Raw genomic sequence first — 12705 nt, 5'->3', positions numbered from 1 at the left:
TCCACCCGACGATCTTGTCCCATAGAGAGCAAGACCGGCGGCCATCTTTAGCGCGAGACACGCGCGGGACTGGCGCTAGCTTCTCCAATGTTTCCCGCAACTATTGTTTTCAAAAATGGACGCATGAATCGAGTCTTTTTGTCTTTTTATCCCCCAGCTCCCCCCGCTAAACGTGTGGCGGTGCCAGTATGATCCACCACCCTGCGCTCTGTGATTCATCAATTAATATATCGTGACGATCGCACAGCTGGTACAGAGCTCATTAGGGAATAAATAAAGATCCGCAGTGACATTGCCTGCAGCTGGAGACTTTCTTTTTCAGATGACACAGTTATTATAAGGAGACACAATAACAAAATAATAAATACATGTACGTGCTTTTCTTAAGTATGAAAATGATAAAATTGTATTTTTTTTTTGTATGCATCTGTTAATTCGTGAAACCAAGAGGTTCCTTTATTTTTGCTCAAGTGAGAAAAAATCATGTCCAGAAATAATCATATTGGGATGATAAAAGTATGTAAAATATGTTTCAAAGGAATTAATGCTATAAAAGCTGACAAGAATTTTATTGATAACAAATAATCTTCTAATAAAAAAACGACGAAAATGACAGCTATTCCGGATAAAGTACATTTAAAAGCATAAAATAACCTTTGAAAAAGACTCTGAAACACGTTTCATCAGATCTGATTAACTTAATTAAAAAGACACATTTAATTTTTCGATTTTTAAAAACACTTAAAATTGTAAGTCTTATTTAATATATTTTGGAGTGTAAATTAAATAAATGTTCTGGGCTATTGCAGTGTGTTAAAAAAACGATTTTTTCGCACGTTGATATATATCCCCTTTTTCCGACGACTTTTATGATGTTAAATAGGTCTTTAATTTATTTTTTGTTGAAGATGAACCTGTTGGCAACGTGGAGTGCGTGGAAAATATGCCGGTTATGAGAAAGATGCACACACACACACTGCCTTTGCCTCCGCAGGAATTTGGACTTAGGGAATTGAATTTATTTGTCTACATTTAAACAATGCTACAGCACTGACTCGTGCATTCGACCAGTCATCAGCAGCAGATCAAGCAGCACGGTATTTCAAGTCTGAAACAGCAGGTAAGTTTTCACGAACAGCGCAGAAAAATCTGAAGTTTTTCTTCTTTATTGCATTTGTTTAATACAAAAATTAGTTATTATCCTCTACATTTTGAAGGCATATTATTCGTAAGAAATGATCACTAATTCTGTGATGAGATTTTTATTGGAAAAAAAGAAAATAATATCTATTAAAAAGGACCTTTATTAATCTGCAGCCGGGAAAATGCCTCTGCTGAGCTTGGAAGAAATTTCAATATCAAAAATTGTGGAGAATATTGACATCTGCAGGAAATATTTGAGGAAGTTCGTAGGTCAGTTCTCATGAAATTTTCTTGGCGAAATTCTAAAGTGCGCGTTTCCAGCACCACCGATGCTTCAAAAGCTGCTTGAGGAAGTGTTGAAGGACGGGAATACCGATTACGAACAGAAATGGCAGGCTTTGCCGCACTTACTCAGCTGGAAAACCGAAAATTTCGAAACTGGAGTGTTGTCAAAACTCTTTAAGGAAACTTGTTCCTTTTCCAGATTTAAATTGGATGAGGTAAGAAATGAGACCATTCGCGCAAACATGGCTGCTGCTAGAGTTTTTTTTAATATAAGGGAATATATTTTTTAGTTTAGCAATTTGGGAAATTAGTCTTTGGTGTTGGGAGACGGAAACAGATGGCGTCATCGACTATTTTAAAAATACTACTAGCCAAGAAAAAATAAATTTACAGTGGTGGAAACTCTGAACACTAACAATAAGCACATGGCTGCTACTAGAGTTTTGAGGTTAAAAATGGCGATCCAATACAATTTTTTTCCTTTTCTTCGAATTCAAACAATAATTTGATAAAAAAATAAATTAAAACGCTTTAAGGAAACCCTATTATTAGCCATCATTCTTGCTTTTGACAGACGAGGGAAAGGTATAAAATAAAATCACTCTATATTAAATAAATGACTACAATAATTGTATTTCAGCTTCTGGAATTTCTTGCGGAGCACGCGACCAACCTGAAGCGGCTGATAATTCAAGATCCACGACCGCAACATGACTTTTACTATTGGAACTTGCATTTGCACCACGAAAAGTATCACTTGGAGAAAAAAGACGTGAATTCCATTTGTCAAATGAGGAACCTGACGCATCTCGGCATTGAAAAAGGAGTATTAATCAGGCTGTCGGGATTTTTCGAAATCTGCAGCGAGTGCGAAAACTTGCTATCGATCAACTGCAAGGAAATTCTGATCGACGTCGACCTTGATATCCTGAGAACACGATTTGGCTCCCTGAAAAAGAAGTTTCCCCTACAGGAATGCGACGCGAGGAACATCCGATGGAGCAAATTGACCCTTTGGTTTAGTCGATTATTATCGCCTCTTCAGAGGTTGATTGTGTCGCCCAGAAATGATTACGAACTAAATTTTTACGAAATCATCCCTGACGTTACACATCTCACTGTATGAGATTTTTTATTATTCTTTTTATTTTGAATTAATTTGTATATTAAACCATGTTTATATTATTTTAGTTATATTGCACCGATCCATTTTTGGAGCCATTCGACGGCTTTCCACGCCTCCCCAGAATTGAACACGCTGAGTTGATGTGCTCGACGGAGATTTCAGCTATAATTTTGCACAATTTCTTAATCATAAACGGACAATTTTTGGAAAGTTTGATCCTCGTTGATTTGAAACCAATAGCAAATGTCACCCTGAAGTATATCTTCAAAAGGTGTAGCAATTTGAAGAGTCTCGAGTTGAGGAGATCTGATTTAACTGAAGATGACGAATTGATCCCTTCTTTTGGACCGTTGCAACGATTCGTTTGGGAGTTGACTGATTTAAAGTGAGTTTTAAGAACAATGGAAAGGGAAAGATTCTCGAACAAAAATTGTATTGCTCTTAATGTTCAAGGCCACCGATAGAAGGCGCCATAGTATATTTACGATTTTAAGAAATCCTCTGCGATTTATTAGTATCATTCCTGCACTGTGCGCAATCCACACTTTGATGTACTTAAATCAAAACAGTGTCCAGCCATGCATAATCGCAGTTTAAACGTCAGCTAATGTTTTTTAATTTTTCTTTTCTAAGTGTCTGCTGCGATTGGCTGAATCAACTTTTGATTTAAGTATATCAAAATAATTAATAATAGTTGAACTAATGCACAAACAGCAGGATTGTCCTAAAATATTAAGAATACGGTGACGCCACCTGTTTGGGGCTTTGAAACTATACGAGCTGATTTTTCGGATTTTTCAATCAAAAATGAATTTTTAAAATAATTCAGCAATGCCACGGCCGCATTTTCCCGGATTTTGACGGCACCGCACCTGCGAGAATTCTCGGTAAGCGCCCACAAATTCGACCACAGCGACCTGAAAGCGCTAGTCCCTCGGATCAAGCGGCGCGAAATTCTGACAAGTCTGGAAATGTTTAGCATCAAGAGCATGAGCAGAGACGAATTGGTCAATTCCAACCTGCGGCAGTTGCTCCGAGCAGTCGAGTCAACGTCTTTGAACTGCTCTACGAGCGAATCAGCTTCGTATTTGGATGAGAATGGAAATTTAAACATATTAGAGTTAGTTTACAAGTCTTCCTTAAATCCCAGGAAGAGAATTTAATTCAATCCTTGGGAGGATGAAAAAACGAGTGGCTTGTTTAGGTTTCAGTTTATATTGCCTTTTTTACGGAATGCAATCCTAAATTGTTCCCATTTGAAACCATTTCATAAATAAATAGTCTGTATTTCATCCCGCATTTGACTTCGATTTTCAATTTGTGCACTCGAAGTGATGAATGTATAAGTTTCTACTTAAACAAATATACAAAAATGATAGTGCATAAAAATTTGACGTGTTCTTTTAAGCCTAAATGAATTCCAAGCAGTGTAATTTATAATTTTACTTTTTCCTTTGCGATTAAATAAATGACATAATTTATTGCATTTTAATAACGCCAAATCACTGTAGGAAAGTGATTTGAATAATCAAGTATCAAACAGTTATCATTTATCAATCATTATCAGAGAATTGTTCCGCACAACTTTTCCCTCTCTAACTATAAGCAGACTAATAGGGGATAAGATATCAGATAAATATTAATTTTCATTCGGTTTCATTTTGTTCCATAAATGACAAGCTGACAGAAAAATACTGATACGCGCTTCAGTTCAAATTTTTGGCTGAAATTATCCACTAAATTAAGTCATTCAAATATACGTGTATAGAATATGTTTTGTTCCAATTATAACGGTTGACACATTCAATATTTTTCTATTAATATTTTATTAATCAAGAAAGACCAGTTAACGGTTCATTGCTACGGAAAATGATCACGAAACTCTAAAGACACAATCAAGAATTTATGGAAACCCCACTCCAGTTCTAAAACGATTTTGTATTAAACTTGAGCCAGATTAAAATATCCGTTTTATCTTTTATCCCACTAAACAAATTATAAATTTAATTTTTCCATCGTAAGTAATACTAATATTTAGCAAAAAAAGAAATTGTTGGCTATGTACTTATTATGTGGAATTAGCAACAATTCATCTCTACAGCGCGCAGTAATGAAATCAGGTCAGGACCATCCAACAATTCCCCCAATTTCGACCCCTCTCGTTAAGTCTAACCAACAGTGAGCGATTTAGGAGCCGAATTTGCCTTGTTCGAATATTAAATATATCCTTATTTTCATTAGGTAGACAGTAATTAAAGCTTGATTAGCCGTTTTTCTTGCCAATTTAAACTGCAAAATGGGAGAATTTTCGCTCTTTCCGAATGTTCAGGGAGTATTTTTTCAATCAAATAAAGTACAACAGCTTATTCTCCTTATTTTTGACTCTTTCTTTTCAGTTCCACTATCTAGAAAAAAGTTCAACAATCTAATGATGAATGAGCAATCCTCGTCGAAGGCGATCAATCGAAAATTATTTGAAGAGAGTGAATAAATAAATCTGTCACATTAGTTCCTTAATCTTTATTAAGAAACAGTTATTTTATATATAAAATATAAAAATATTAAAAGGCAATTATTGTTAACACTCACATAAAATTAGGACTAGTTGGATCATTTATCAGTCACGGCGGTGATGAGGGGCAGCAGGAGGGTGAAAAGCGCTGAGTGCGAGGCCTCATAGAGCAGTTTTGGCGCAAATACGGACCAAACAAACAGGTGTTCGCGCAGCCAGGCGGCCACCAGCAGATAGAAAGTGGCAGCCACGAGGCGTTGGCCGCTCCACGCAAGCACGGCGGTGCGATTGTGGCTGTTTAGGCCGGCGGCCAGTTCGAGGGCGGCCAATACGGGGCCGGCGTAGGTGCGAAGAATTATCTGTAGGGCCACCAACGGCGGCCAGTAGTCAGTGAGGCCCGTGTAGCCAGCGGCCACGGCCACCGTGGTGAGTTGGTTTGAGTTGCCTTGGTGGAAAAAGGCGGCCCAGCCAAGGCAGGAGGCGGCCACGCCAGCCAAAGCGCCGCTGCCGCCCAAGCACGCCAGTACAAGGCGACAGGCGGCCGAAAGGAAGGAAAGGGAGGCCACGTCGTGCGGCCGCTGCACCAGGCAGGCGGCCAACAGCCACCAGTCCCTCAAGGCGGCCGCCCTGCTCGTTCTGCGCTGGTTTAGTTGGTGGAAAAGCCGAACCAAGGAGATGAAGTAGAATAAACGGGCTTCCACCACGCCCCTGTAAGAGAAATTTGATTTTTTTAATAAGATTTTTTCGGGATTTTTCGCCATCAAATAACTAGTTTTATAAAATAATTGGTAAATAATTAAATTTTAAATACAGTTTGAATTAATTAGGTGGTTAAAAAAAGATAAAATTTGCAGGTTATTTGACATTGAGAATTGAAAAAAAAAACATTTTAACCGTAAAAAATACATTTTTCATAAGAATAAAGAACACAAAAGCTGACAAAGAAAATCATTTAGTTCATATTAGAGGAGATTAATGTGCAGAATTAGGTAAAAATTAAAAAAAAATCATATTTTTAATTTTAATATATAAAATTTTCTTGAAATCGAAACGTCACACTTGTTTAGAGCTGCTTTTAAGATTTTAAAAATGTATACTGGTAAAAAATTACGAAAAACCTAAAATTTTAAACAAAATGGCCTTTATTGTTCATTCAATCAGGATTGACAAGAGGAATCCATTGACCACCTTTTCATATAAATTGAACCACAAAGAGGTGAGATATTGCAATCTCAAATCTTAAATTAAACCCGAAAAAAACTTTGTCAAGTTTAACATTTTTAAAGTTAAAAAATACTTATAGCTTAATATCTCAATAAAAAATATACTAACCATTCCGACAAAATGCCGCTGATGAAAGGTGCCAGCACAGATCCAGAGGCGGCCTTCTGCAGGTAGATAATCACAGCAAGCGCAGAAACAACCAATTTCTCCCCGCCAACCAAAAAAGGCAGGGTTGCCAGGCTCGATATAAGGAAAAGGCTGGTGGTGACCGGCTTTCCTGCCAGCCAGTCCTCGAAGTCGTAGGCGGAGGCCCACTTGTCGCCTGTGCTGTTGAACCTGGTCAGCGGCAGGTGGCACAGGAAGAGCACCAACAGCACGGGCCAGCGGTGCGGCTTTCGCAGGGCCGCCGTGGCCAGCACGACCGGCAACAGGGTGAACCACACCAGGTGCTCTTCCTCAACGCAAAAACTCGAACCCAAACTCAAGGTGTGAATTATGGCAGTTAAAAATAATGGAATGTCGGATAGGTACAATTTTGGCCACACCTAGAACCAGTAAAAAATTAAAATTAAAGCTTCAAACGGCAATTAAATAAATTAAAAGTGCTGAGTCTTTTAATTTAATGCTTTTAATGTCTTCATGTTAATTAAAACGGGGAATTTTTCGTGCCGCGGAAATTTGGCCGATGGTTCGCCCCACCCACTTTAATTATCTTTCCGCATCACCCACACGAGTGAGCTGAACGGAGTGTAATTAGCTCCATTTGATAGAACTCCCCGAGAGCTAACATCACTCGGATAAGCTGACTGGTGCGCGCGATGCGCGTATATAAAAGTGGGCGGGGCGAACGATCGGACAAATTTCCGCGTCACGGACTTAAAAAGCTTAACAAACCTGCTGCTTTCTAACAACGACAACGGTCTCGACAGCAAGTGCAGCCACGCCAAGGGACACGGCGGTTTGGAAAGCCAAAGCGGGTGTGGAGGAGCCACAGGCAAGACTGCGGCTGAACCAGAGGCCACAGCCGACACTGTGGATCCCAAGCAGGCTGGAAGCAGCCACGATTGCAGACCAGATGCTGCAGCTGTAGCTTTTATTTGTGACGGCGGCAACTAAGGTCCAAAGCGTGCCCTGACAAAAAGATTTTTAACAAAAATAAATTGTGGTGGGAAAAAAAGAAAATAAAATTACCGTGAAAGCAACAATAACCCCCAAGGCCATAGCGTAGAGATCAAAAGGAGCGTGGCGAGAGGCCAGTACATTCCTGGCCGTGACTGCCGACTTGGTGAACATTTCAGCAGCCGCCTTCCAGCTGCCGTGGCCCCTCAGCCACTGTCGACGCAGATCCTCAGCATCCAACAGCTCGTTTTCTGCAATAAAGAAAGCAATGCATTAAAATTTTAAATTACCCATGTTGCAAGACCTATTTACTTTATTAAAATATAAAAGAAACTTTGAACAAAAGGGTTTTATTTATTTCCCAGATGTATTATATCCAACATAATGAATTGAAAATACATTGTAAAAATTTTCGCTTTCCATGGAACCTGCTCTTAAATTTGTATTAATAAAATTTGGTTTGGGCCTTAAGTTTTTTCAATTTCCTTGTTTAAAGCCCGCACAGGGCAGAATCCTCAAGTAGTAGATTTAATGTGTTGAAAAATATTACTCAGCTCACTGACCTTGATTTTGTCCTGGTGCGATTCGGATGAGGCGCCTGGTGTTGTTTCTAAGCGCCTCCAGTGTGTCAGCAGGGGAAAGAGGCGCCAGGAGGGCCGGAATCAGGGCCCCGGCGGCCTGTGCAGGGCAGCGGACCCCGAGGAGGGTGGCCAGGGTAGGCGCCAGGTCGACTTGGGCCCAGCGGTCAGCTGGGAATATAGGAAGGCACGGCGTTCCGAGCACTACGAGCGCCACGCTTCGTTCCTGGGCAGAGGAGCCACCGTGGCCGCCGGCCTCGGCCATTCCGTGATCGCCAGTGACCACCAAAAGTGCGTCAGGGAGGGACTTTCTAATCTGGCGAATTACATTATCCATTTCAAGCAGTTTTGGGCCGACAAGACGACTTCTTGGGCCTTCGACGTGACCGATGTGGTCCAGACCCAAGAAGTGAAGGATGAGCAGGGACCAGTCATTGGCTGCAAGCTCAACTGGTAGCTCTCTCGTCACGTTTGTGTCCACCTGCAGAATATATTACAGGTTCAAGAAATAATAATTGATTATCGGACTTGTGACTTTGGTTTAGTTGCGATTTTCTTAAAAATTTAACACACGGATCTGAAATCATTGAAAATGTAAAATTAGAAATAGACTGTTTATCTCTGCATTCATCAAGATCAGTTGATTTAATTTATTTAAAAAAGGTCTGCAAAAATACATTGGATTAATATAAAAAATATTGCATAGGTATTAAAAATTAAATTAGATATTATGTTTTGATAAACTATATCAATACTCAATTTGAATAAATTTAAATTAAAAATTTGGAGCTTTTTACAAAGCGCTTACAGTTAGACGGCTTTTAAAACTATACTCAGATATTATTAAGATACAAACTGACCTCTGTGAAGTCATTGACGTAGAAGGAATGGGTGCCTTTGCTCCTCAAAAATTGATTAGGCAGCATTTTCAGCCAGGTGTCATCTCCCAAAAGGACCGAATGCCGTCCTTCTCCTGCCAAAACAGAAACAAGATTTTCCTCGCGAAGCTCCGGACTGCCAAGGTTGAGGATGACGTCCACAAAGCTGGAAACACGGCCCGTGATCAGGGCCTTGAGCCTCGGCAGGGTCACTGTGGGCGAGTCAGCCACCAGCGGCACCCGGCAGGCGCGGTCTGAGGCCAATTCGCCGCTCAGGAAGGGCCAGTCCTGCTGACGGTCCAGGAAGTCCTCCCTGAGAGCGTCAACCACCATTAAAACGAGACGACGAGGCGGAAGGGACACTTGGATGCTGGAATTAATTATATTTATATTTGATTTAACATTTTAATAAGCTAGAGAGATATACTTTGGTGTATTTGGTTGACTAGGAGGAACCTCAAGACCTCTTTCGACGCAGATGAAGCCTGCCAGGAATATAAGGATACCGGAAACGGCCAAAAGGTGCGCTCGAAAGTGCCCGATAGCGCTTGGTACAGATTCCATTTCAGAATCTTAAGGGCTCCTTTTAGAAAACATTGCCTAAAACAATAAAAGAAAATAGAATCAGCTTCAAAATCGTCATAAAATGATTCTTGTTTAAATTCTTTCAAGGCTTTATTACAAGTCTTTATGCAAGGACACATCTGTAATTCTTGAAATGATTTCAAAATATATATTAAAATAAAAAAGTAAACATTTACCGTTTAATTTGACGTTTGAAAGAACCCAAGCACCATTAAACAAACAGTGCGTGAGTGCGAAATGAGAAGTCAAGTCTTGTTTACATTTTCACCGGCTGCGAACTGAGAAGGGGGCGTTCCCTCGCTGATAGGGGCGCGACCGTAGCGTGACGTCACGCGAGAGTTGACGGCCGGTCGAGTTGGTTCGTCTGCTGGCTGGCCGTCGCGTAATGCGTCTTGTGGTCGGGATGCCCTGAATCGAACACCAGAACACCAGGTTCGGATGCCCTTTCTGCGCGGCCGACAAATGAAGAAGAGGGCCGTCGTGCTGTTGGTGGGCCTCGTGGGCCTGTGCGCCCTCCTGCTCATCGCAAGCCACTCGAACCGTGCGTTTAATACGACGCTAAAATCCTCTTGATTTTGCAATTTTCATCTCAGGTGCGGCTGCTACAGAGGCCCTGAGCAGGCAAGATGACCCTTTTGCTGAAATCGCCAGATTGAAGAGACACGTGAGACGATTAAAAACGTGAAGTGTCTTGATTTAAATTTGTCTTTTGCTCCAGTTGGTCCTGATGAAAGCAAAAGGGTGCGTGGAGGAAGACGACGACCTTCCTGTCATATTTGCCATCACACCAACGTATGCACGACCTGAGCAGAAGGCAGAGCTGACAAGGTTGGAGTCGTTTTAATTATATAGAAATATTCATCATGATTTTGGTTGATTAAATTAATTGCTGGAAAAATTAAATAATTTCAACTCTTTTTAACATTTTACAGTCATTTTCCTCAATTTGAACCCGACAAAATATTAATTTAAAAATGAACGAAACATTTCAAGGTGATAGATAAAAGTACAAGGAAATCACGCAGCATGTTAATTTTTTCGTGCAATCTTGGAGCAATATTAGCTTAACTAAAAGGATGGTTATCTTTTGTTTAAGTTGCTCTGCATGTCAATTCTCACTATCTGCGTCGTTGACCATTAAAGAGAACATATATTTTAGCAGTTAATTCTGACGGAATTCGCTTCATAATTTATTTAAAAATTTAAAAAATATAGATTAAATATTTAAGAAACAAATTTAATTAAACAAAAAATTCAGGTTGTCGCAGACGTTGCTGTTGGTGCCGAGTCTGCACTGGGTAGTGGTGGAGGACGCGGACAAGCCCACGAAGCTGGTGACCAACCTGCTCGAGTCGAGTGGCCTCTCATACACGCACCTGCACGCGCACACGCCTCCGGCGCAGAAATTAAAAGCCAAGGATCCGCACTGGACCAAACCGCGTGGCGTCCTCCAAAGAAACACCGCCCTCGAGTGGCTACGCAGCGATGGACCCCTCCAGGTCAGCAATATTATATCATCTTGTTATTTCCTTGCCAAAACTGTTCTGTTATCCGCTCAAATGAATCCTTAAAATTGAACAATAAAAATAAAAAATTTCCTGATTTCAGGTGGCCCCTCTAGACCCCGAAGGCATTCCGAAGGGCGTCGTGTACTTTGCTGACGACGACAACTCATACAGCGTGCGACTCTTTGAGGAAATGCGCAACGTGCGCGGCGTAGGTGTATGGCCTGTCGGCCTGGTTGGCGGCCTCATGGTTGAGCGGCCGATTGCGGCGGCCGACGGCCACGGCGTCGCCTCCTTCAACGCGGGATACAAGCCAGAACGGCCCTTCCCCATCGACATGGCCGGCTTTGGCATCAACCTTGGACTCCTCCGTGACCACCCACATGCTAAGTAAGCCATGATTTGACTCTGAATGCGATTATAGGGCAAAAAAATAAATAAATAAATCAGGGAGAGTAGTGGATAAAATTATTAATCTTAATTACAAACTAAATTTTACAATAGAGAGCCCTCCGGAGTGAAAAAATATACATTTGAAGCTGCCAACAGATGGCGCCACCATATACTTTCATCAGTAAATTTAATTTAAAGGCACAATTTCAGACTCAATACTTCTACTGTACATTCTTTGCTTAATAAGCTTTCTTTTGACGTCCTGGAAAACAAAATCAGTTAAGCCAATCACTGTAGAATCGTATAAAACTTTTTTTTTGAAATATGAAATCTTTACCAACGTTCTACGGTGAATGGCTGGACTGATTTTTGTTTCCAGCACGTCAAAATAAAACATAATATTAAGTGAAGAACGCACGGTAGCAGGATTGAGTCTGAAATCGCAGTGGAAGTGCCTTGAAATTGAATTTGTTATGAAAGTATATGGTGGCGCAATCTGTTGGCAGCTTTGAACACTAAGGGCATATGCAACTAATTGGTATATTGGCCAGCTTTTTTACTTAAAAAATGAAACAATTTTTCAGATTTCTTTACGAAGTGGAGCCTGGTTACCAAGAAAGCCAACTTCTGAAGCAGCTAACTACACGAGAAAAACTTGAGGTGCTTGCACAAAACTGTACAAAGGTAAAGAAATATTTCAATTTATCTCACGCAGATTTATTTAATTCAATTTGATTTTGTCTTAGGTTTACGTGTGGCACACGCGGACGGACAAGCCGAAAATGCGCGAGGAGCTGCAGTGGAAGGATCAGGGACGCCAGCCTTCCAATCTGGGCATCGAGGTTTGATGCCACAGCCCCTGCAGAAATTCCCCACTTTGACTGATACGAAAATTGTCTCTCTTCCTCTTATCCCTAATATTTTATGCCATTCCTGTTGATTATTAGATTTTAAGAGTTTTACATTTTATCTTTACTATTTTCAAATATATGTACTCTTGATGAGCTCTGCATATATTTTACTGCCTGTACGTAATTTTCTCCATGGATAAGAGGGCCGCAAGTCAGAACAAACAAACGGCTCTGAACGTATTACTCTTTTGAATATAGAAATTAGAATGCTGTTATTTTTGCAAGGCGGATGGAATAAATCGATTTTATGACAGCTCTGTGACTTTAATTCATAACTTTAAAAAAATCGCTTATTATATTTAGATTTCCTTTGGAAAAATTGATTTGTGTGAGTGATTCATAAAATTAATTTTAATTATTTAGGAAAAAATCCCAAAATTCCATTCTTCTTTAAATGGTAATGTGTAGCTTGGAACCGTCTTATTTTTACTATGTAATTTATGAAC

The 12705-nt window shown here is 40.3% G+C and overlaps 2 protein-coding genes and 2 long non-coding RNA genes across 4 annotated transcripts; 3 read left to right on the top strand and 1 right to left on the bottom strand.

Annotated features, from left to right (window-relative positions):
* Positions 1 to 1048: 1048 nt before the first annotated feature.
* On the top strand, positions 1049 to 1599 carry LOC135948120 (uncharacterized). Its single transcript, XR_010575764.1, has 3 exons — positions 1049 to 1120; positions 1318 to 1413; positions 1465 to 1599. It is a non-coding gene; the product is annotated as an uncharacterized LOC135948120 (long non-coding RNA).
* Positions 1600 to 2077: 478 nt separating this feature from the next.
* On the top strand, positions 2078 to 3943 carry LOC135948115 (uncharacterized). Its single transcript, XR_010575761.1, has 2 exons — positions 2078 to 2939; positions 3384 to 3943. It is a non-coding gene; the product is annotated as an uncharacterized LOC135948115 (long non-coding RNA).
* Positions 3944 to 5059: 1116 nt separating this feature from the next.
* Positions 5060 to 9729, bottom strand: PIG-G (phosphatidylinositol glycan anchor biosynthesis class G). The gene is made up of 8 exons (XM_065497172.1): positions 9627 to 9729; positions 9293 to 9465; positions 8848 to 9235; positions 7973 to 8468; positions 7482 to 7660; positions 7185 to 7421; positions 6399 to 6835; positions 5060 to 5774 (listed from the first exon to the last, which is right to left on the bottom strand). Exons 2-8 carry the CDS (start codon positions 9427 to 9429, stop codon positions 5165 to 5167), a joined length of 2484 nt encoding a protein of 827 aa, XP_065353244.1. The 5' UTR covers positions 9430 to 9465; positions 9627 to 9729; the 3' UTR covers positions 5060 to 5164.
* Positions 9730 to 9804: 75 nt separating this feature from the next.
* Positions 9805 to 12512, top strand: GlcAT-I (Glucuronyltransferase I). Its single transcript, XM_065497465.1, has 7 exons — positions 9805 to 9991; positions 10044 to 10114; positions 10169 to 10278; positions 10709 to 10949; positions 11059 to 11345; positions 11933 to 12032; positions 12095 to 12512. Exons 1-7 carry the CDS (start codon positions 9889 to 9891, stop codon positions 12194 to 12196), a joined length of 1014 nt encoding a protein of 337 aa, XP_065353537.1. The 5' UTR covers positions 9805 to 9888; the 3' UTR covers positions 12197 to 12512.
* The last annotated feature ends 193 nt before the right edge of the window (positions 12513 to 12705 follow it).

Source organism: Cloeon dipterum, chromosome 1 (genome assembly GCF_949628265.1).
Source record: "Cloeon dipterum chromosome 1, ieCloDipt1.1, whole genome shotgun sequence".
Classification (NCBI taxonomy): Eukaryota; Metazoa; Arthropoda; class Insecta; order Ephemeroptera; family Baetidae; genus Cloeon; species Cloeon dipterum.
The sequence above is the reverse complement of the archived record's forward strand: the minus strand, read 5'-3'. Positions and strand labels throughout refer to the sequence as shown.

Bases quoted from the DNA above. Each gene is read 5' to 3' on its own strand.
- PIG-G (XM_065497172.1), bottom strand. From the start codon at position 9,429: ATGGAATCTGTACCAAGCGCTATCGGGCACTTTCGAGCGCACCTTTTG. The intron at 8,469-8,847 runs GTCAGTTTGTAT...TATATTCTGCAG, and splicing joins ACGTCAATGACTTCACAGAG to GTGGACACAAACGTGACGAG. The intron at 6,836-7,184 runs GTTTGTTAAGCT...TACTGGTTCTAG, and splicing joins TCGTTGTTAGAAAGCAGCAG to GTGTGGCCAAAATTGTACCT.
- GlcAT-I (XM_065497465.1), top strand. From the start codon at position 9,889: ATGCCCTTTCTGCGCGGCCGACAAATGAAGAAGAGGGCCGTCGTGCTG. The intron at 10,950-11,058 runs GTCAGCAATATT...TCCTGATTTCAG, and splicing joins GCAGCGATGGACCCCTCCAG to GTGGCCCCTCTAGACCCCGA. The intron at 12,033-12,094 runs GTAAAGAAATAT...ATTTTGTCTTAG, and splicing joins TTGCACAAAACTGTACAAAG to GTTTACGTGTGGCACACGCG.